Source organism: Simochromis diagramma, unplaced genomic scaffold (genome assembly GCF_900408965.1).
Source record: "Simochromis diagramma unplaced genomic scaffold, fSimDia1.1 OVJJ01000463.1, whole genome shotgun sequence".
Taxonomy (NCBI): domain Eukaryota; kingdom Metazoa; phylum Chordata; class Actinopteri; order Cichliformes; family Cichlidae; genus Simochromis; species Simochromis diagramma.
This window is the reverse complement of record NW_024386941.1, coordinates 5,766,744-5,789,224: the sequence shown is the minus strand read 5'-3', so window position 1 is coordinate 5,789,224 and position 22,481 is coordinate 5,766,744. Positions and strand designations below refer to the sequence as shown.

General features: G+C 39.9%; 1 protein-coding gene across 7 annotated transcripts in view; it reads right to left on the bottom strand.

The window, feature by feature from the left end:
- Positions 1–8,962: 8,962 nt before the first annotated feature.
- robo2 (roundabout, axon guidance receptor, homolog 2 (Drosophila)) overlaps positions 8,963–22,481 on the bottom strand; it is a 259,633-nt gene continuing 246,114 nt past the window's right edge. For 5 of the 7 annotated variants that reach the window (XM_040037635.1, XM_040037640.1, XM_040037636.1 and 2 more), the window contains 8 exons: positions 22,122–22,281; positions 19,634–19,897; positions 18,509–18,726; positions 14,380–14,562; positions 13,738–13,896; positions 13,352–13,618; positions 11,727–11,918; positions 8,963–11,293 (listed from right to left, as the gene is read on the bottom strand). In XM_040037635.1, the coding sequence (XP_039893569.1) occupies positions 11,292–11,293; positions 11,727–11,918; positions 13,352–13,618; positions 13,738–13,896; positions 14,380–14,562; positions 18,509–18,726; positions 19,634–19,897; positions 22,122–22,281 (1,445 nt within the window). In that variant the 3' untranslated portion in view covers positions 8,963–11,291. The remainder of the gene's footprint in view (positions 11,294–11,726; positions 11,919–13,351; positions 13,619–13,737; positions 13,897–14,379; positions 14,563–18,508; positions 18,727–19,633; positions 19,898–22,121; positions 22,282–22,481) is intronic. The other 2 variants (XM_040037637.1, XM_040037641.1) reach the window with 2 other exon arrangements.

The window sequence follows — 22,481 nt, the reverse complement described above, 5'->3', positions numbered from 1 at the left end:
ATGGTTTGGCATATTTTTCTGCCCCACTTCATACAACCAGAGACAAAAGCTGGCCTTGGCAAAGCTGCTTCGTTTTCCTTCAGCGTGTTTTTCAAGCTGAAGGTTTTAGAAACGCTTCTTTCTTTGGTGGTCAGAATTTTATTGAACAGAGGGACACAATTTGGTTCACAGTGAGAGAAATGATGTCTTAATGTATGTTGTTGCTGTTTTGTTTTGTTGTTTTACTTTGTGTATTCCTTGATTCATTTAAATATACACCACAGGAAATATATAATGCTACACAATTTATTTATTTTTTAAAAGAATCTAATACGCTGGTACTGCCACACAGGCACAAGAGGAATCTTGGCTATTTTTGTTTTTACTTTTGTTACGTTATAATAAATAATCTACTTTCAAATACTGACGGACCTTGTCTTTAATTAACAACAATCAGACAAGGTTTTGGGGTGTCTCCCACTGTGTTTGTTAACACACATCATTAATCAAGGGGGGGTTCCATTAAGCAGGTCACTCAGGATCATGCTAAACAATTAAGCTTTGATTAAGAGATTGCTCATCAAGCCATCCCACTAGCAGCCACTGGCACATTTAAAACCCTTAGGATAGGATGCTTTCCATCTACAGCCCTTTACTTGGAAACACTGGTGCTGGCAGTCGATTACAAGTGTACTTAGCTTCAAATATCCTGGGGTAAGCAGACAGACATATCCACACAAGCTATTCAAGTTAGCAAAGTAATAATAATGCATGTAGTAGTTTCTTTTCAACTGCTTCTACCTTCCCTAGATGCCATTACAATACATGACAACCAACTGCTGTTTATTTTTGCCAACAGTTTTCTTTTCTATTGAATAAAATCCCCCAGCTTTCATGAACATCTCTGCTCTAAGCTTGTATGAATAGTCCTTTTTGAAAAGACTGCAAGGTGAAATGTAACGCCTCCTCCCACTCCACACCTAACTGAACCACAAATCTCAAGGAGAGCAGATAAGTGAAGAGAAAGGAAAGTGTGGGCAGGCAAGGGTGATGTGATAAAGAAGAGTGTGGGATGGAAAATTAGCCAGAAGAGTTGAATAGAAAGATGAACTCTGGGTATTCAACACAGAGAAATAATAAATACTGTTCATAATCTAAACTGACACATTCAAAACAACTTAAACAAAAAGAGAATTTTAACACTTGCAGCATAATTGCAAACACTAACATTCCCATTAGCTTGACTGCTAATTAGCAGCACTAAAATATAAAAGAAGGTTCGGTAATTACCAATCTAATAAGCGATTTGTAAAAGCAACATAAAACAAGTAGCAAGCTCCCACTGAGGCTTAACTGTGGGACACAATTGTTAAGCTGATGATGGCTGTGATTAAGGTATAACAACAGAATGGCCAGAGCTGTTGTTGTAGTAAACATATTGTAACCTGCATCAATTTTGAGACTGAAGTCCATCCATGTTTACACCTCCTACCAAGGATCCTGGGCGTCAGGCAAAACAGTGACATGGCATCTAAAAATCAAGACTGTCATTATTGTATGTAATATATACTAGGCTGTTCAGGGACTGAGAGACCAAGTATTAATATACCGAAGAACCTGAATTTATCTGAAATGTTAAAAAGCTGCCATATTACAGTATATTCATGAGCTAGCTAAGACAGTTAGCTGGATAGTGACATGGCTACTACCCATTGGTACAACTTTATCTATTACAGCTATAATCAATAGATAATAGCATAATACAAAGATGGCGAAACCATGGGATTAGTGGGTGGGAATTATGTAGTATATCCATTCACAAAAGACTAGTGGGAAAACAAGGGGTAGCAAGCTAGCTGTATTTTAGTTCCTCTATATGAATATGGCATTTGGTAGTTTACCAGAAAACAGTACAAACTAATATACAACCAAGCTAAATTATAGCAAACTCTAGGATCCTTGCACACTTCCTTAATTCTGACCTTTTTTCCATGTTTATTTTTTTAGACAATTCAAAGTCTGGTTTAGAGTAGTGTTGTGCTAAGCTAGTTGTTGTTTAATGTTTGTATTCACTATTTAATCACAGTTTGAGAAATTTCTGGTTTATTTTTGCTGCAACTGTCGAACAAATATAGCAAGAACAATAAAACATCACAGTTAAGAACTTAAAGAACCAGAAATAACTGCAGCGAAAGTTATTGCAGTGATATTATATCATCTGGATTTGTTCAACAGAGTGATGTTGCAAGTATAAACAGCCTCTGGGTGTGAGACTGTACCTGCATTCTGATGATACTAAGATCTATTCACCGTGAAGAGGGTGTGATGCATCCCATGTTTCTAAGCTAATGTCAGCTAGAAATGCACAATAGTCACTGTAGTAGAGCAGGAGATGCATTAATATCACATCCTTTGGAATTTCCTGGTAAATCTGTTTTCAACATTTGCTTTTAAATACTTGTGCTTGTCTTTCACATCAGCCATACATACTGTTTTCCCGCATGTCAAGATTATTTATTCTGTTCACATGTTAGATGCACATCAGGATCAGATCACCTTACTTAGGGTCCATATAAACAATGAAGTTCTAATCCAGATTTTAATCAGATCAGATCTAATATTATATTATTTCTTCCCTACATTTTTAGGTTGGGTTTTTTTCTTCTTCAATTAACTGTCAATGAATTGGGCAGAAAATCAAGTTTTCTACTGCCTGACAGTCAGAGACATCCTGGCCAGTTTACCATCCTCAGCATCATCATTTTCACCAACACTGTCATTACAGACTACCAGTCCTCAGACCCACATCTCAACAGCACCCTTATCAGAAGTACTATGCAGGGATAGTCTGTTTTGTAAAACAAGCTCAATATGTGGAAGTGCTGGTCAATAACACCATGTTTTCATTCAAACAATTGGAATATTATATAGCCTCTGAAGTCATTTATCACATTCGGTGCTACAATGGGAATAAACAGAGATACAGCTTGACAGACAGAAGAGAGCGACAGGGAGAGGGATGAAATGCTAATTTTTGCCGCTTGTCCCACACAGCTGGTCTAACTGTTTGACATGTGTGATGAATGGTGTTGCACTGGTACTGCTGGCCTCTCACCTCCACTCATTGTCACCAGTCTAGAGACAAAGAAGAGGAAAAAAGCTGGGGGGGAAAGGAAACATCCTGCAGCACAAGCAGCAGAAGCAGTAGATGCTTCCTTTCATCACCTCACACACAAACGTGCGCACACACATGCAGACGCTCCCTTTTCCCCACACAAATCCACTGGTACCAACATCAAAGTGCACAGACATTCAAATGCACACTCACTCCTGTTATCACACCCTGATAACTTGTATCCTACTGCAGTATGTATTTGCTGAGCAAAGCCTTTTTCTTTCTGGCTGCTTAACCAGTTTTCGCTCTCTCCAGACCGTCTCCACCAACGCCTGATGCAACAATTACAACCATATGAAAGCAAGGGCTTCTGGGATTACGCAAAAAAACAGGTATTCCACCACAAACTGCATATTTGCTACACATCCCATTGCAGGAGAGAATGAATAAGAGGTGAAGTACACACTGGTACGCAGCTGGAAATAAAAAATGGGACTGGAAGGGGAAAGTTGCTTTGTTGGCAAGAACAGAGCAGTCATTACTCGTCCTACCCCCCAGGCACAGGGAGAGGAAGAGCTGCGAAACGGCAGCGCTTGCCTCCCAGTCTGCACTGATGGGTTTGTTTAAAAGGTCAGGATAGATCGGTGAACCTTTTTCATAAATATGAATGCAAAAACCTCTCAACCATTCCAAGGAAATATCATGAAAATGGGTTATTTACACATTATTCTTTGATTCTGTGTGGGGGGTGTTTTAAATTTTATGCCTTGCTGTTCCAATATTTCATAAAGAATTTTTATCTCAACGCTACATGAATCTGTTCTATGACCTTATGTCAATAAAATAAATCTTTTTTTTTTCCAGTGCTTTTCCAAAATAATACAGTTTAACACCAGAAAAACATGATTAATGTATGTTTCCTGCCATGCCTATAATAGTGCACAGGAGATAAGTTATAACTGCCACAACTGTGAAAATGAAGGTAAGAGTTAAATTAATGGAAGTAAAGCTATATCAAAAACTAAGTTAGCAAGTATAAGTAAGATGATCTGTAAAGCCTGATATTGTTAAAGCCTCTGCCACGACACACCAAAGAGAAACTGCAGGGCTCGATCTCCCACTGCACCATGAGTCCAAACGCTCTGACAGATAACCAAACAAACAAATACATAAATAAACTCTTCAGGCTTCAGTGTCACTAAAAAAAAAGAACCAGTATTAGAGAGAAACTGGCTGTTTTTCTGCATAAGTATGTTTTTCAGATGAAGGAGAGTCAAGAAAAATCCGGCAGCAAGAAGAAAGTGAGTGCAAGATGAGAGGCGGGGGGAGGAAGAACACTGATATGAGTAATTGTTGACATTTATGAGCAACTGAGGAAGAAAAAAAGTTCAAACTGTTGTTAAGAGTGTCTGCTTTACATATGCCATAATCATTCATGGCGAGAAACCACGCATGAAGTATCACAAGCCTGCACGAGGCATAGATCAGTGTCCAAAAAAAGATGCAACTGCAAACGTTCAACCAGATTTACAAGATGAAACCAAAAGTGGTTGATTTCAAACTTAAGTATCAGATTTCACTAATTCAATAATTGGCGACAGCCTCAATTGATTTTGGCAAATCTTACACGTTAAAAAAAAACAACAACAACGTGTGGCTGGCAGTTAGCAATTAAGTAAATAATAACCCACGGAAGAATAGTGGGAAAGGAAAAAACAGATCAAGCTCCTCTTGCATAAGTATTATTAAGCAATTGTTTAATGGAATCATCACTTTTGGCAGAATGGAGCATAGATTACACAAGGTCCTTGGCACCAACTAATTTAGCATTTGCTAAACACCAAATTTGTACTTAAACTGAAAACATCTTAGATGACGTAAAAACTGACTACAAACTTCCCCCACTTCTCAAGCTTTCTACTTGTCGACGATGACAGGTACCCATTTAACAAACAGTGTTCTCATTATCGTAGTGGATAGTCTTACCTCAAATCACGTGTCCTCTGCTCAACCAGCTCTGGAAATAATATCCGACTTCAGTGTGAAACCCGCTGGGCATTTTCAAGAACATGGTTTTGATAACTCAGAAGTCCTAAGCTAACATGCGCAAAATTCGGTATTTTCACATCGTGTCTCCACTGGCAGCTTTACGGAAATTGTCCTACTTTCATTTGAAACTGAAACTTGAAACATTTGACTTTTAGTATTTGTTGACCACTTGCGTCACGTTAGACTCATAAATTCCAGAAATGTGGGCCTCTTGCCCCCCCTCTTAGCCTCAGATGCACGCGACTGAGAGTGTTTGGTCTCGTGCTTGTTGTGCCAAAAAGCGATCGCCTGCCAAAACCTGATTTCCGGTATTTGCCAAAACTGATTGCTCGTATTTAAACTGCTATAAATAACTTGTTGGTCTATAATATGTCAAACATATGTCAAGTGTATCCCTCATGAATGACATCAACTCAGCTTGAGCTGCAAACAACATTCCTGTAACGGTAGAAGCCAATCAGTTTTTGGCAGTGACTTTTATTTATCCTTTATTTATCCAGTTAAAAAAATGTCGTTGACATTAAAAATGTATTTTTTAAGAGTAATCTGGACAACAGGACAGCAGAAATTGCAATAAATATAACAATAGTTCTGTAAACATATTCTAAGTGAACAAAAAGGACCAGATTGGTTATGGTAAGTACAATAACACAGAGTTATAAAGATACTTGAAAACCAGGTAATTTAATTTTTTTTATATATAACCCCTTTGTAAACCCTTTTCACCGAAGTCTATTTACCAACATACGTAAAGATATTACACATAAAAAATACACGGAAACATTGGAAATCAGTTTTAGGCAGGCGATCACTAGGCCGCTAAACTGCTGACAGCGAATTTGGTAAAAAGATGAAAAAAAAAATGCTTTCAGGTTCTTTTTATACATGAGTAACGTAAGTAAAAAGTTAGCATAAAAACGGAAGCACAATTTTATATACAATTCCATAGTTATTGGTGCCTAAATGGTGAAATCTACATCTGCGCAATGGTGCAACTGAGGTGTAGAAAAATAACGCAGAACAAGTTCACAGTACATGATTTAATAAAAAGATCACAGCTGTGTGTTTGGAATAACCATGCAGATTGAACAAAGTGAACTCTAATTTGTGAGTTCACTTAGGTCATTCTTTAAATTTCCTCCCAAAAAAACTTTAAATACTTTTATTCCCATAACTTTATATAGTAGTTTATCTACTGAACATGTATTGATGAAAATGCTTGGGGTGCTTCACCAATCTCTGGAGGAGCTCTATGGATCTTCATAGTCAATGCAGAAAACTCAGTAGACCAGATCATGATGTGACAGAAATGTCAGGACTTATTATAAACTCTATGCAGCAAGTGCTTAATACATAATTCAAAAAGAATTATTCCTCATTATGTAATTTATCAATACAGATATAATCTTTTTTGATTATTAAGCTCACATATAACATATATTTGGTATCATTTAGGAAGTAAGTGATGGACTATAATGATTAAAATGTGAGCTCATTGTTTGTGAGTGTTTATAGAGATTTTATAAATATTGAAAGAGGAGATTCACAAATATTTTTGTCAGGAATAACTGTGTGGGAACTTTTTCTTGGTGACTTCACTCATGGTACAACATTCTTTCCATCAACACTAACTGTCGGTGAATTTATACTGCAGCATTTAAAAGAACAGTTAAGAGAACAGTTAAGAGTCACGTAACAACAAACATCTTAAACAGCAACACGTATTCCCAAGGCATGATGGGAGATAACTAGCTGCTCCCAACACACCACAATATGTACCAGGATTAATACAGTATGACTACTGCACTTACAAACTTACAGTCTGGTCCCACCTCACGTGGGTTATATTTGCATCTGGCAATAAATATTTGTATGTTCAGGTTTCAGACTGGGTTTTTTTTTCTGTTCTTGGATGTCCGTGAGGTCACTGACTGCTAATATACTTAGCATGATCATGTCAAACATATAGCATTCTGGTTGTGATCATAGAAGTGCCAACCACTTCTGTTTGAGGTTCAGCCAGTCAGGGGCTAGCCAAGGCTAAAAGGCCAAGGCTGTGGAGCTGGTAACACATTCTGAACATATCACGTCCACGTGGAACATTTTTAATGGCTCAAATGGTCTAAATAGCTCATTTTTTTGTGGTTATGATTCATTCCATGGGCACCTTCATGAAAATCCAGAACAACCACTGTTATACCCAAAATATTGCTTATTTGAGACCAGAGCAGGTAGTTTGTACTGCCTGTGCCGGTATGTGAACTACTCCTTCATAAAAAAGTAAGAATAGAATTATTTGTTGGGCTTTTTAATACATTTAGGTGGCAATGTAATTAATTTTTATCCATTTTCTTAACCACTTATGTGATTCAGGATCCTAGTACGGTAGCTTATCTCATTTGTGATAGTTTGAGAGGTGGAATACACCTTGGGCAAGCTGCCAGTCCACCACAGGGCTATCACATAGAAACAGCCATTCACACCTATGTCCAGATTAACATCACCAATTACCTGACATGCAAACATGCAAACTCAACACAGAAAGGCCCCAGGCTCTGGCTGGCTGATTCAGCCCCTGGATTTTCTTGCTTTAGGTGACAGTGTACCACCATGCAGCCTGCTTGTTTATACCTGAATGTTAATGCCGATACAGAGGCTGTTCCTAATTTTATGCACCCCGTTCTACACCACTTCTTTCACAAGTTTTTTGGAGAATCTTCACAGATTTTAGTTTGAGCTCTGTGCAAGAGAGCTTGAAAGCAAGCTGCCTGTCTCAGTGATTTAGGAGATTTGGGTTTGTGTTTGAAGCTGCTCTTCTGGAAGGATCAAGGCAGGGATTGGTTTGACATAAAACGCACAGCTGAGTCAGGAACCCTTTTAAACACACAGTGAGCTAAACAACTCTACTGCATACACACACAGCACAAAATAAACTACACTTGTGCTGTTGCTGAGTCAAACACTATTAAGATATTAGCAGGGCCATGTTTTGTAGAAAAAAGGCAAACTTGCATTTTTAATGTTGCAGCTGCAGTGCAAGTATCCAAGAAAAACTGAATATTTAACCTTGAAAATAATCTTGTTTGACTGTATTTTTGTATGTACTGTATGTATTTTGTCTGTCATACTGTGTCGAATCTGACCTCCCGCGCTATAGTCTTTCTATCAAAGACAAAGCCATTTTCCATTTTTCAAAAATATTTTATTTGATATTGATCCAGGTACAAGGAAATAAAAGAACATGGATTTATCTTACAGGACGTGGGAATGAAGCTGTAAAAGTTTATTTTCTTGATCCACTCTCTTCTTGGACATGCAAGTGAATACAGAAGGTGGTTTACAGGGGAAAAAAAGGAGAATGTACCGTACTGTAGAAATGGCATTGGATCAGGGTGTCGACCTCACCCTTTACTGTACAGAAAGACTTCACCCAACACCTTTCTCTTTTTGTCATTTTTAATCCTCTTTTATAGCAAAAAAGGCAACACACAGATAGGCTACAAAGAACCAACAATATTGAGAAAATGAACAAAGGAGAGGAAAAGCACTTTTATCCTTTGTCCTCCTGACAAGCAAATTGTGAGCATTTTTACTCCTTGTGTTGAAAGGATTGTAAGTTTCTTCAGTTTTGACATGAGAAGAGCAGTGCAGTGAACATGCAAGACGAAGAGTGACGACTACTGACCCGGCACTTCACCATGCTGTGAGCACAGTGTGCCTTTCATCTCATTATGGCCTCGCTGCTCGGCTCTGACACCAAACTTTACAAGGAACAAAAAAAAAAAAAAAAACACATTTTATATCTCACAAATCTTTATGCATATTTCACAATATACTTTTATTATCATTTTAATAAATACAAAACGACACTGTGATTTAAAAGAAAACAATGAGTATTAAAGAGACACTAAAACGCATTAGACAATCTTAATTTGGTATGTTCTTTTACTGACATCTTAAGGTGGATGAACCAGCACATTATACTCAAAGTCCACAGCAGAAAAGAAAAGAGGGGACGACAGAATCAGACATGAGAGGGATAAACTGTCAATGGAAATGGAATGGCATAATCAAGTGGAGATGCGTATGGATATATACACATATATACACATACATAAACACCACCAGAATGTAAAATAACCTGAGATACTCTTTGCACCTCATTTCCAGAACACTGGCCACTGGGTGGATGGTAAAAAAAACAAAATGACATGGCATGACGACAACAGTACAACAGCATCTGATGGCCTTTAGTTTCCCACCCCCCCTTTATCAACATTAGCAGTACAAAAAAAGACAAAACAAACAGTCATTAAACCACAAAAATCCTGAACATTAATATTGAAAACATTGTTTTAAGCAGCGTTTTGGAGTCCATAAAAGGCATACAAAGAAACAAGCTTCTCATTAAAAAAAGGACAACCAAAAAAGAAAAAAAAAGTCATTGAAAAAGACAACAATTGAGAATCAGAGGCTGAGAAGTTGAAAGCGGCAAAACATAAGTGTGTGTGTGTTGTGGCAGTCGGGCAGACAGAAAGTGTTCTGCTCCACACTCGGGTTGCACACATGGAGGCAGTGAGACCTACTAGTTAATATACAAGGCCTTTCTCCATTTTCGCTCCACTCACAGCTACGTTGTAAAACATACGCACTCATTTTTATCCCTTAACACCACTGACACAAGACTGTGCTGATCTTAGCATACTGGAGGCCAACCGCCGCTTCTGTAGATTTCATTAATGAACAGCACCCAGCTGAACCCAGCAGGTCGGTGTGTTGTTTTCCTGGATCATACTGTACCCAGTGACAACATCACAAACACCAAAGAGTAAGTGCTGTAAAAATCAAACAATTAAAAAAATATTAGTAACCAAAAGACAATAAAATGAAACAAACAAACAAAAACACAAAAGATGTAAACAATTGTTGTTGTTCCACTCATGATTTAGGAGTAACATTACCACTAATAACAATAAATGCTCCTTTGTTTGTGTTTCCTACCTATTAAGGCCATAGAAGAATCACAAATCTGCCTTTGTAAGTGCTCCGACCGGACTGCAGCATGCGGATAGATTTCAGCGACTCCTCCCTTTTAACCGTTTTATTCTAAGTGTGCTGTTTTACTGAATTATTTAGGTAGTAAAACCTAATAGAAATGAAAAAAAGAAAAAGAATTTGAAATGCTCGGAAACCCTCGTACTAGAATGGAGCCAATGCTTGGAGTTGCCCCCAAACATCGAAAACTAGATATTTCTATTATTTTAGGGGTTAAATAACCAACTACAGCAATACAGAATCCTTTCTGTACTTCTTTTGGCCTCGTATCTGTCCTTCAGACCCTCAGGAACCTTGTGTGTCTGCCACCCAATTTGTCTCAACTGTGGAAATGGGCGCCTTATTTGTTGCTGTCTGTGAGCAAAGCATTACTCTTTAATATCTCTCTGTACATTAGCATATATTTTTCTTCTCTCTACTTTACAGTACAGAAACTCCTCTTCACATATTCTTCCGGTTCTTCATGTCAGCAGGAGCTATGTTTTTTTGTGCTTATCACCAAAAATTGCAGTGCAAAAACAATAATTAATAATAACAATAATAATGATAATAATTAATGGTAGCTATCAACAAACAATGGATTATAAAACAATTATTTTATGGCACAACAGCCACTCATTTCACATATAATACAAATAACCAGATAAAACCCAACTGTTCCTGTATATGGAAATAAAAAGCTCAAACAGAATCAGGCTTGCATAGCAATGCAACAACAAGTTAAAGAATATATTTACAGGAAACAAAATCCCCTTTTCCTCAAGGGCAGTTACCAGAAAATTTGTTCTCTTATAGATGTTTTGATTTTTTTCTTTTTTAACTTGCCTTTTTCTAACAAAAAGAAAATTGGAGTAAGGTAGGAGGTGGAAAATATTTTCTTGAGGACAAAAAACATAGTAAGATGTACAGTATGTCTGTGTCTATACATCGCATTTACAGTTCTGTGACACTGTTTTTCTCCGTAGTTCTCATTGCTGCACTGCTTCCCTCTGAGAACACACAGGTAAGGACAAAGTTCACTACCCCGGCAAAGAGGGTGTCACTCTTCCAAAGAGAGAACAGGTTCTCTCCAGTTTAAACTGCAGGCAGATCACTCTGTGAGAAGAGGAACAAAAGAAAACATTAGGATTGGAAAAAAAGAGAAAAAAAATTGTTAGCTCTAAGTAAAGAACCTAATAAACATGTTGGGAGGCATTTTTGCCAGGAATTCAAAGGAAACAGCCGGACTGACTCTTTCCCAAGTTAAAACAATAACTGCCAGTATAATAAAATCTAAGTTGAATCCATCCACTTACACAAACACTGACAAGCTTTTGCAGAAAATATATACTGAAACAGCCAGACACACTTAACACAGGAAGTGTGCACAAGTAGGGTGGATAAACTGTTGTTTGGCAAGATGCAGTTATAGTAATTTTATGGTAAGCATTGCTGCACTACAAAACTTGCCCTTTTTTACTGCAGTGTATGTGCCGTGCCATATACCATAAAACACTGCTGTCAAACATCAAAGTACTAAATTACTCACATAACTCTCCTGAGTACTGTCCTTGTCCGTTGGTCCCCAGAAATTCAGCATGCTCTGTGGCGGTCCACTGCTGTGGTTGTCGTGGACCCTCAGTCTTGCGTGGCCCTGTTGAGCCCTTGGAGGAGCCTGTGCCAGAACTGTGGCCACCAGGGGAAGGGAACGATGGTTTACTATATGGCAAACACCCCTCTTCTAAAAACACACACATAGGAACCGAGAGGCATACTTTAAGTTTGAACTTTTGTTATTGCAGTGTTACACATCTTGCATCTGATGCATGGAGACAAAGAACACTTTGCAACCACCACCCCACACTCTTGACATCTGCAGAGTGGCCGTGCCAACGAGCAATGCCAGGGCGTGCCACGGAGAGGACTCTCAGCTTCGCACATGGCCTTGCAGCCACCACCCTTACGATGAGGGTAAATACAATAACAGGGGGACTATTGGCTGCTGTGGCACCTCCTGCTGCAGGGCAACATAACATTGACCCTCAGTAGTCTCCATCATTGCGTGAAATCTCATCAAACTGCTCCCCACTGCTCTGCTAATGACTGTAATATAGCCTTCCCTGACCTCACTGGAGTCTACTGCAAATCAGTCAGTGCACTGAAACATGAGGGAATTCACCTACAGTGTTTTTCGTAAAGATGCTGATTGTGACACCTGTCTTTGTCTCACAGCCTCAGATTAACTGTCTGAGAAACTCCTGGCACAAAGAGTCCAAGGAGCGCAGCATGAAGAGCTCTAACGGTCACAAACAAACAGGCGTGTGCACACATAAGATTAATGAACACACACAGATGGAGTGTAGAGAGCTGCTGTTTGTGTGAGAAGAGAAAGCTAAAGCGATTAGAGTGCATTTCAGTTGCTGGGGCCTCCTGCCTTACTTGGAGTGGAGCAGGCTGGTACTGGCAACAGTTACAGGGGCATTACGGTGGCTGAGGGAGGGCTGAGGGGGGCATTCTGGAAACCAGAGCAAGTGGCAGACAGTGCAATCTGTTCATGGGAGCCCAGTCTCAAAGCAGCATGACTAACTTCAACACAATCACTTAGAGAAAAATCCCCAACCGCAAAGGCGCAGCAGCAGCTAAACTCCTGTGTTATTGTTGTTTTCTGGCCATAATGAAAGGAATTATCTTTGTATTAAAATAAATAGTTCAGTCAATAACAAGAAAAATTCCACTTCCCTTTTGACTTCACTTGCTTTGAAAATAATGTTATTTTTCTTGCTAATGAATGGTTTTACGTGAGTATAATTATTTTATAGATTTTGTTTTAGGTTGCAAAGTGCATTTTTTAACAAATAAAAAGGATGAATTGTTTATGTGAGCAAAATGTAATGTGCTTTCCTGAACAACAGCAGCAAGACTCTGATCTGCACTTAATCACAAACATTTACAATTGGTTATTACATTAATTCATAAAAAAAACTTTAAGTCCTAACAACCACATGGAAAGCCTCACCTGACTTTCAGCCTAATGCTTAAAAAAGCAATTGTTGTAACCCATTAGCGCACACATTGTTGCATACTATGCTTTAAAGTGAAAGCATAGTATTTCTGTGTTAGCCTTAATGCATTAATGCCTGTTCCCGTTTTATGGCTAAATATTTTCATCTGCACCTGTTTTGTGGCCCCTGCGGCCATCATCAGCTCGGTCTGCAGAGCCCAGCCTGTCTTGAACCTGGCGATGATGTTCCAAAGAAGTGCGCGTCTGTCTGTCAATAGAGCACTTCATGTCTTCTGGCCCACACAGGGATCCTGAAATAGGCGGGCGCTCTAAGGAAGAAGCCTTCCTATCTGTTGGGGGCGCCATGCTGTTTATACTGCGGCCCCCCTGGATACGGCCCTGCCCCTGACAGGGAGGAGGCTCAGGTGGAGGAGGTAGGTCTGTGCCAAGAGAAAACCACACTAAATCAACTGAATACATGAGTTATGTATATATTACCATAACCCCTTTTTTTAAATTTAAACTTTCAAAATGTGTTTTTGGTTGCTTCCTCCCTCACCGTCTGCACCAGCATCTCTCCGATGGGGTGTTGTGCCCTGACTTCTGGGTTTGCGAGTTGGCCTAGTGGCCCTCTGGTGGCCCAAGCTGTGTGTGCCGACTGTGCTGCCATCTGTTGAAAATGGACTGCTGGGCCGAGGCCTATGGGACAAGCCTTTACCTGCAGGAGGGATAAAGGACCACAGGCCAGATGGTTAGTAAAGATATTACGGAGCCAACAGTGAGGTCAAAACAGTCATCAGGAAAAGGAAAAGTTATCAATCAAGATCCAGCAAGCCTAATAGGGGAAAAAGGTAAATGTTTTCATTAGAAGGGAGAGCATTTGGTTGAAGTCCTTAAAAGGTTTTAAGCATAGCATATCACCCAGATATTACACAATGCACCAAAGAAAGCAGAGGCAGATCAGAGCTAAGTCACATTTAAGGATCAGGAGATACCCGCAATGTAGCCATATAGAGCAGGTACCATGCACAACCTGGGCACAGCATCCAAAAGCAACAGAAAAGAAAATAACAAGGCAGCATTATGGGGAAAACATCAGCCAATGGATGACAGGAGGAACAATTAGAACAGAGATGAAAAGATAATTTGTCAGTGGCAGACGGTCCAGCCCAGCAATGGATATCTGGTCCCACACACCAACCTCTCTTGCTGAGGCTAGTGCCCTCAAGGCGATAGCCTGCCTTGTCTGCAGCAGCCACCAGGGCCTGGGCAAAACTGCAGTGGGTAAAAATCGAGCCATCAGATGAACTGCCCAGACTGGACCTATGGCTGGAGAAATTACGGTCATCTTCTGAGGCCGAGCCCCACCCATTCACCATGGACCCTGTAGAACACCAAAGGTTTCAGCATAGATGTTTGTGTGTGTTTATGTGAGTATGTGTGTAAATGGATAGTTATTTATCTGAAACACTCACGCTGAAATCCCAAGCTCATACAGATTCAACAGCTATAGCCTCTATGGATATATGAGCTCACATTCTGAACATCTGTGCTTTGATTAGACATTTAGATGAATAAACTTATTGAGTGGTCTTAAAAAAAAGAAGCAATATGAATATTGTACACTTAAATGAATTAAATTTGCTGTGGGGCATTTCTGTTCTTGCAGGTGAGCGCTTTGTATAGTCATTCTGTTCTGGCATGCCCTCTTTCATCTATTATAAACACACACATTGCATACACACACACAAAAGTGCACATTTACACACACCAGAATATACACAGTGGAACAGCAGGACTGTCATCAACTTATTTTGCACGTCTTTTGATAAAGAACAATGAGCGCACCTGTGCAGAGCAGAGTTAGCTACACGACTGCCTCAGGTGACATCTCACAAAACATCGTATTGAATCAAACACCTGGAGGTATGCGCACAGTTTTTTTTTTTTAGTCCCGTTTAAAAATGCACAACCACCGCTGTCTAAAAATGTGCAGTAGTTTTAAGAAAAATACAGGTTTTAACTTCTATGTGCACAGCACTTTAATGATTTAAAATTCTATGAGCATTAATCAATATACTGCTCAATAAGCTACAACAACACAAGCGAGTATTTTACAGGATCAAAGGGGCACAAATAAATAAAATGTGTATATATTGTCAGACTTTTGGCTTATATGCTACTATATTTCTTTATGCCTTAATTTTTCTTCCTTCGCATAAAAAGCTAGGCCAGCACTTTAAATATAAAAGCATCACTCTGCCAATAAAAATATGCCATTTTGGCAAGCAAAAACACAGAGAACAGTCGGCTAATGTGACAGCTTTCAGTGGGACTGGTTTGGCAGTCTTTGCTGAAGTGGCATAAACCCAAGCACTCAGCTCACACACACTATCCTTCCCTCACACAGAGCGATGTGACTGGACAAACTGGTATAACACAGAATTGGGGAGATGTGAGGCTAAAGGTTGTTTAGAGAACGGTGGGGACAAAAGTTAGCAGCAGGATTCATTAAAAGGTCAGGATAATACAAAGGGTAGCAGATTCTTGGCCCAGGACTGCTGCATATTGCAGGCTGTGATTCAAATGAACACAACTAACACATGAGTGTGCTCTCTCAGATGGCACTTCCCTTTGCAACACAATAGAGCACATTAACAATTGGACATAAAACTTGTTAATATCACTGTGGTTTATTTTACCAGACACACTGGGAAATCCCCTTCAAAGGCTTCTCCAACTTCCCCATCTGTGAGTCTCTTTGTCTGTAACCAGATGTCTCAAAGAGACTGTAACTTAGTCACTGGTTGTGACTTTATGGAATTGCACTTTCAACAGAAGAGATTGCAACATCTTTTCACTCCTATTGCAGGGAAATTCTCTCAGATTAATGGAAACTTCTATAAAATATAGGCTTGCATAAGGTAGAGTACCCCCTTACACATCCCATTTTCACAGAGCAAACTGAAATCGAAGGCAACTAGTTTGAGCCCTCCATCTTTCCTGGCCATTTTCTTTGAAATTCTTTTCTAAGAGTTTTTCACTAAGAAAGAAAGACAGCAATTCCACTGGGTCCAATCCTCCCACAAAGAATAGAGCAGATAATGAAGTATAGGCAGTGCCAGCCAAAGCACTGAAGCTTCCAAGTCCTTTCGGCTCAGCGAAGGAACACTGCCTCAGCAAATCACATCACAGAATGACTTTTCAGTTGCTCTAACTGCCACTTTCTACTGCAGAACCTCTGGAGCACTTCTATTCTCAGAAACAGCAATCCAATCAAACTGTGATCATTCTAACATAATCTGATAAAAATTCAATCTAGTTTTCTTTTTGCCCTAGAAATATAACTTTTTTTGGCTCCAGACCAAGGTTTGCTCTACATATCTGCCATTTTATCACATCTTGAACAAGAGCAATGGGCCAAACTGTGTTCTCGAAAAAACGCTGGCCGACACCCTCCATGTTCCATGCACTGATAGAGCAAGACCAGTAAACGCTAGGCGGATGGAGGGCAGTAAAACCCAGGCTGCCTCCCTCCTGCCACTAAAACTGATTTACACTGACGGGAACCCTAATCTGCATGTCGTTAAGTAGGAAAATCATTCCCCCTGATGAGCAGGCGTCTACCTGCCACCAGGAGATCTGACCCCACACCTCGCAAACCTGGCAAGACTTTATGGGTGAGTAATCGCCCAGAACAGCCAAGCTTTCAAGTCATTGTACGCATAACAGCTTCACTGCCACCACATCTTAGCTGTGCATGACCTATATAGAGCCAAGTAATACCTACGTGTTCACCTCAACTCTGTAGCTCGTGCAAGCAATCGCTCTGCAATACCACCACAACAGGAGGAGCTACATTTATCAGCTAAAAATAAGTCGCCTTAACTCAGAGCATGGAATAACGCATTGGAAAACCTGTGCAGACAGTCCGCTGGTGAAAAATGGCCCCTGAGGACAGTGCAGGTTCTTTTCTTCTTTTTTTTTCTGGAACATCACTGAAAAGTTAGATTTACTGGCCTTTGGTGTAACATTATGAAAACAGACCTATTTCCATATTATTAAAACAATGACAAATCCATCAAGCGACGCTTGACAGCAATCTCACTCCTGCCCCTCCCCTGTTTGTGTAGCCTTAAAACGGTGGCTACAATAAATCTCAGCAGCGTCTCCCCTTTTCCCTCTCTTCCTCCTGCTCACCCCGGAGCTGGGGCCGTGTCTGTGTTGTCAAACGATGGGGTGAGAGGCAGACTTGGAGAGAGATAAAAAGAAATAGTGCTGTCTTCAGAGTAATACAGTGGAGGAGAGATGCAGCAGATTAGGGCCCCGTTGCCGCTTTATATTCCTCTAAATACATCAGCAGCAGCATGTGTCAGTGCTACCAAAACCACTGTTCCATCATCCCCTGGAAAACCACTCTTTAATGTTTCTACTGACAGGGCAGGCCAATATACAGCACTGTTTGTCTTCTTATTTTTGAGCTTTCTCTCTCAGATAGCCCAGCTCCTTCGATTTTTTGCTCTGTTCCTTATTCTTACCACCCATAAATGTCTCAATATAGCCTTTATTTTTCAGTGTTTACACACATAACCTGAGGGATACACAGTATCACAGGTCAACACTAAACTAGAATTTTCTACCAAACCTATTCCCCATATGTCACTTTTATCATAAAAGTCAATTTTTGCACTTTTACCCCTTTACATTGCAGATGGATAGTCAGGCCTGGTCAGTATGATAGCAGCAATCCAGAACCCAGCTCTTCCACTGCAATGTCATGCCCTTCATATGTCCCCTTAACAGACGGCTGTAAAAGTTTTCAGTGAGTTGTAAAAATGGAAATGGTGCCTCTAGTCTGGAATGGAATATGCCGCACGTGAAATTTATTTCAAATCTCCTCGGGAAGATACGGTTGGCTCTGGCTCCGGAGCTGTGTGCAAGTTAAATCACAGTCACTCTCCCCTACCCTCTCCCTCCTCTTAATTTCCCTCTCACTATCCTGTTTAAAATTCATGGACTTTCTTATCTGTTTTTCTTTTTTGAAAATGATAATTGTAATTCCCCAGAGCCTGCCAAAGGTGCTTAAAAAACTTGATTGAGGGCCAAAAATTAACACACCAAAGTCATGAAGAACGTGTTATGAACAACAATCCATTTGCTGTTAAACAAGATGTAACAACAATGGGAGTTGAATGCGTTTTACCTGCTTATGGACATTTGAATAAAAAGAAACAAATCCCATTTACTTATGCATTAAAATAAATTATACTGCGGTTAACAACATTAGGTTAAAGCCCCGCCGGCTCCAGATACAAATCCAACAGCCTTACCTGTTAAAGAGCTGTCCAGGTTGTCCATGCTAGACCCTGGTGTGTGCTCAATTCCGCGGGGATGCCTGGCTCCATAGCCTTCATCCTCCTCCTCATCTTCCTCCTCCTCCTCCTCATCATCAGGCAGGTCAGTCTCCAGGTCGGAAACCATTGTGCTCGACACGTAGCCCACTGGAGGAGCTGGAGCCTGGGGAGGAAGAGAGCCTCCCTGCATGTGCCTGGTAAAAAAAATTAAAATAAATAAATACTCCATATAATCTGATATTGGGGAATGTGGAGTGGTGATGACTATCGAACGTATAACATGTGGTTGCATGTGGAAATGTAGAGCTAATTACAGAGACCTGTATTATGTGGGGCCGCTGAATAAATATGGACAATTTCACTAATTCCACAGTGCAGCTTGTATGCTAACACAATGACCTACTAATTGCTGCTGTGGATGGTATAAAGGGATGCTCTCCAGGCCTGTCGACACATGGCTGTCACCTCAGTGGCAGCCTGCTCTGCTGACAGTCACGTTTGTTAGAGGAGTGCAAAGTCTTTGACGCGGTTTGCAGTGGGAATTGGTTGTAATTACTGGCCCTCTGGTGTTGTCAGAGATGCTCTCTAACCAACAGAGTCATTACCGGGTAACATGACATCTCCTTCCTGACAAGGCTTCCCAGCTCTCCCACTACCACCCACTTCACTATTATGAATGAATGCCAGTCTCTCATTCTCTGCGCGTTGCTGACAGAATGAAGCATGGTCTTCATCTGACTTGCATGAGCACAACAATGGAATGCACCGTACAAGTGTAGGGGGAGTAAACAACCATGGGTACGAAATTGTGTCTCTTAGAGTGAGCAAAATACAGTAGTTGCCTAAGTGGTAGCATGGGCCCATTAAAATGGAATGATTAATGGGTTTATCTCTGCTGCACACACAGTTGACATGAGGAATACTGCAGGAACAGAATAAATCCTGGAAGCAATAAACAGGAACACAATGTACAGTAAGCACTGTAAAATAAAAACAATGCATGTACGACTACAACAGTATATCTGTCTAGATAAATAGATTGATAGGACTGCAGTATCTAATTTAAATATTTACAATGCTTTTTAATGCTGCTGTGTTTACCATGTTTGTTTTGCCATGTCCAGTTGGTACGCTCTGGTCAGCTCATCCAAATGGGCCTGGAGCATGGGCTGCATCTCATCTCGGGGAGAGGGGGTCAGGGTGGCTGTGGACTGCTGTCCAAAGGACACAGCAGCAGGGGATGAGGCGACCCCCCGGATAGGCGGGGTGGGAACCCTTTCTTCCTCTTCCTCCAGCTCATCCTCCATGCCCTGGTGGAGATATGTCTGCACAGGCATGGGCGGTCCCCAACCATCGCTCTCATACCTGAGGGAAAATGCATGTTTACCACACAAATGTAGTTAAGGTTACATATAGCCTGAGCAAGAGCTATAAGCTGTTATTTTTGTTACTGATTAATATCGACTTATTTTTACTATTTAGTATTTTCCCAATTATCAACCAATGAGTTTATCTGAAAATACCAGAAGCATTTGATGGACTTAAAAAATAAGGAGCTTGGAGGTTTAATCACCACAACCGAAAATGATAATCTACTAATTTAATTTAGCACAGCTTGCTGATTTTAAAGCTATGCATGTTTTATAGAAATCAAACTGGAAAGTATGGACAGACATAGTAATGGCATTACTGTAGATGTGTGATATTGTCAGTGTCTGCAAGTAAAAGACGATTGAGAAAAGTAGATAGCATAAAAAAAAATATGTCAAAAGAAACTGATATGTGCTAACACAGTTTTGTGACCTTCTCCAACTTTCATTGGACAGCAATTTGTTATACAACAGTCCTGATTAGAATTACAGTTGGTGTCAAACTTCAATTCCTCATAGCTGTGCTTATACATGCTGAAATAATACTAGCCATAAAGAAGGTGTTCATTATAGAAATTTGTCAGGGCACACTCCATAGGACATAACTGTTTTAATCTGCTGCCATTAAGAGCAGCCTCAGATTTACAGTGCATGAGACTCTTCATTTGCCAGATAGCCTATTAAAGCAGATGACTCTCCCAGATTGGAAATGGGAGTAAGAGGACATGGTGCCAACTGGACCAAAGAGAGACACTCTCACAATCACTTACACAAGTTACTGTTAGTTCACACTTAAAGTACAGCGTTGATTTACTGCATTTACCGCACAAAATCCATTTCCATCCATGTTTACCGGGTAAACTATCACATTCACCCCGACAGCTAATGTAGAATCCCCAATTAACCTAACAACTATCTCTTTGGACCGTGGCTGGAAGCTTGATTCAAGAGGAAACTAACGCAAAAACAAGACAACAGGCAAACTCTACAAAGAAAGGCTGTGAGGCAACAGTGCAAACCACTGCACCATTACATTAAATGAAAATTAAACAAAAAATATCAGATGTCTGGTACGGCATTAATCATTTATAAGAATCCAGCTTTTTATATCAACTTCAGCCTCAGTGTGTGTGGATAACATAAATCTATCTTTACAAAACAGGACTATTAGGAGGGGTTTTTTCCCCACTATGGAATTCATCAGCGAGATTAAGCCAAAGCTACCCGTATGTCTACAAACTCACAAAGACAGGCATGTTTTATTTTCATTTATTTTATAGATAGAAAAACGGGTCAGCAGATAGTTTGATTGGCACCCATCTGTATGTGGGTTTTTGTGTAAGAGCCCTGTGCAAAAGAACACGTGTGCTGCCTGTAGAGACTATACACGCATTGATTCTTTGCTTCTCGTCAGATTTGCAGTACTAAGTCAATAAACTCAGTGAGGTACAGTCAGATGACATTAATGCACAATGCAACCAGATTTAGTGTGTTGCTTATACAAGAAGTTGTTGGACATCATCTATATCGTTTTGCTTTCTGTGATCATTTCTTTTGTACTGCCATTTTTATTTTGTGTGTAGCTAGCTGCCCACAAAACACACAAAATATTACTTGGAACAGGTTTATTTTTCTCCCTCTTGCGCTTCCACATGAGCTCATGCTTCTTCTCTTCAATATCAGAATTGCCAGTTACAAAGCTTCTGTGTATGGCTTCTTAGCCTCCTAAATTTTTCCTAAAAGCCTTAGCTTGGCTACAACAGATTTTCAATGACAGTGGACACAATATTTTTAAACAAATTCTTGACAGCATGACTTGTATTTGAGCTGACTTTCAAAAAATAATTTAAAAGTTGTAATGTCTTAATTGTCTGGGTATAGACAGGATTAGTAGACTAAAATAGACTGACGTATTACATTTGGTTGCTCCAAAAAACAGGAGGCCCAGTGTGAAATGGGAGGTGATCCAGAAAACAACATAATTGGGTCAAATGGGCTGTAAAAGTTAATGAAAAATAATGACAAATACAAAAAAAGGAGAGCAGTTTGAAAGATTTGGTATCTGATCGTTTGGTTAAAATAAAATTGTGTCGCGCTTCATTTTCTACTGAAAACTGAGCTGTAAAGTGTGTATGTTGTTTCTATGCATTTAAATGGTTTTTCATTATCCATTCAAGATGGAATAATTTGTGTGTATTTTTTTATATTAGCAGACATACCCTCCCCCGTCGTGGTGATCATTGGGATAATGGTCCATCTCAGTACCAGGGAGAGGGTGAACAGGAGGAGGGGGCAGGGGAACGTTGGCCCAATTGGACCCATTGGCTTTAGTAGGTTTAGAGCCAGCCTTTGTTTTCTTCTTCTTTCCTCCCTTTCCACCTAGAAAAGATGAGACACAGTATGAAACTGTATGAAAACGACACTGTATACAAAAACCAATTAAAAACGAATAAACGACTGGGAGAGCATTTGCCATCTGACAAATGTCTATTATAAATAAACTCAAATTATTCTAAACACACTACTTGGTTTACAAATCCATTTGGACTGTTTCAACACAGCCTTGGAAAGTCGTACAC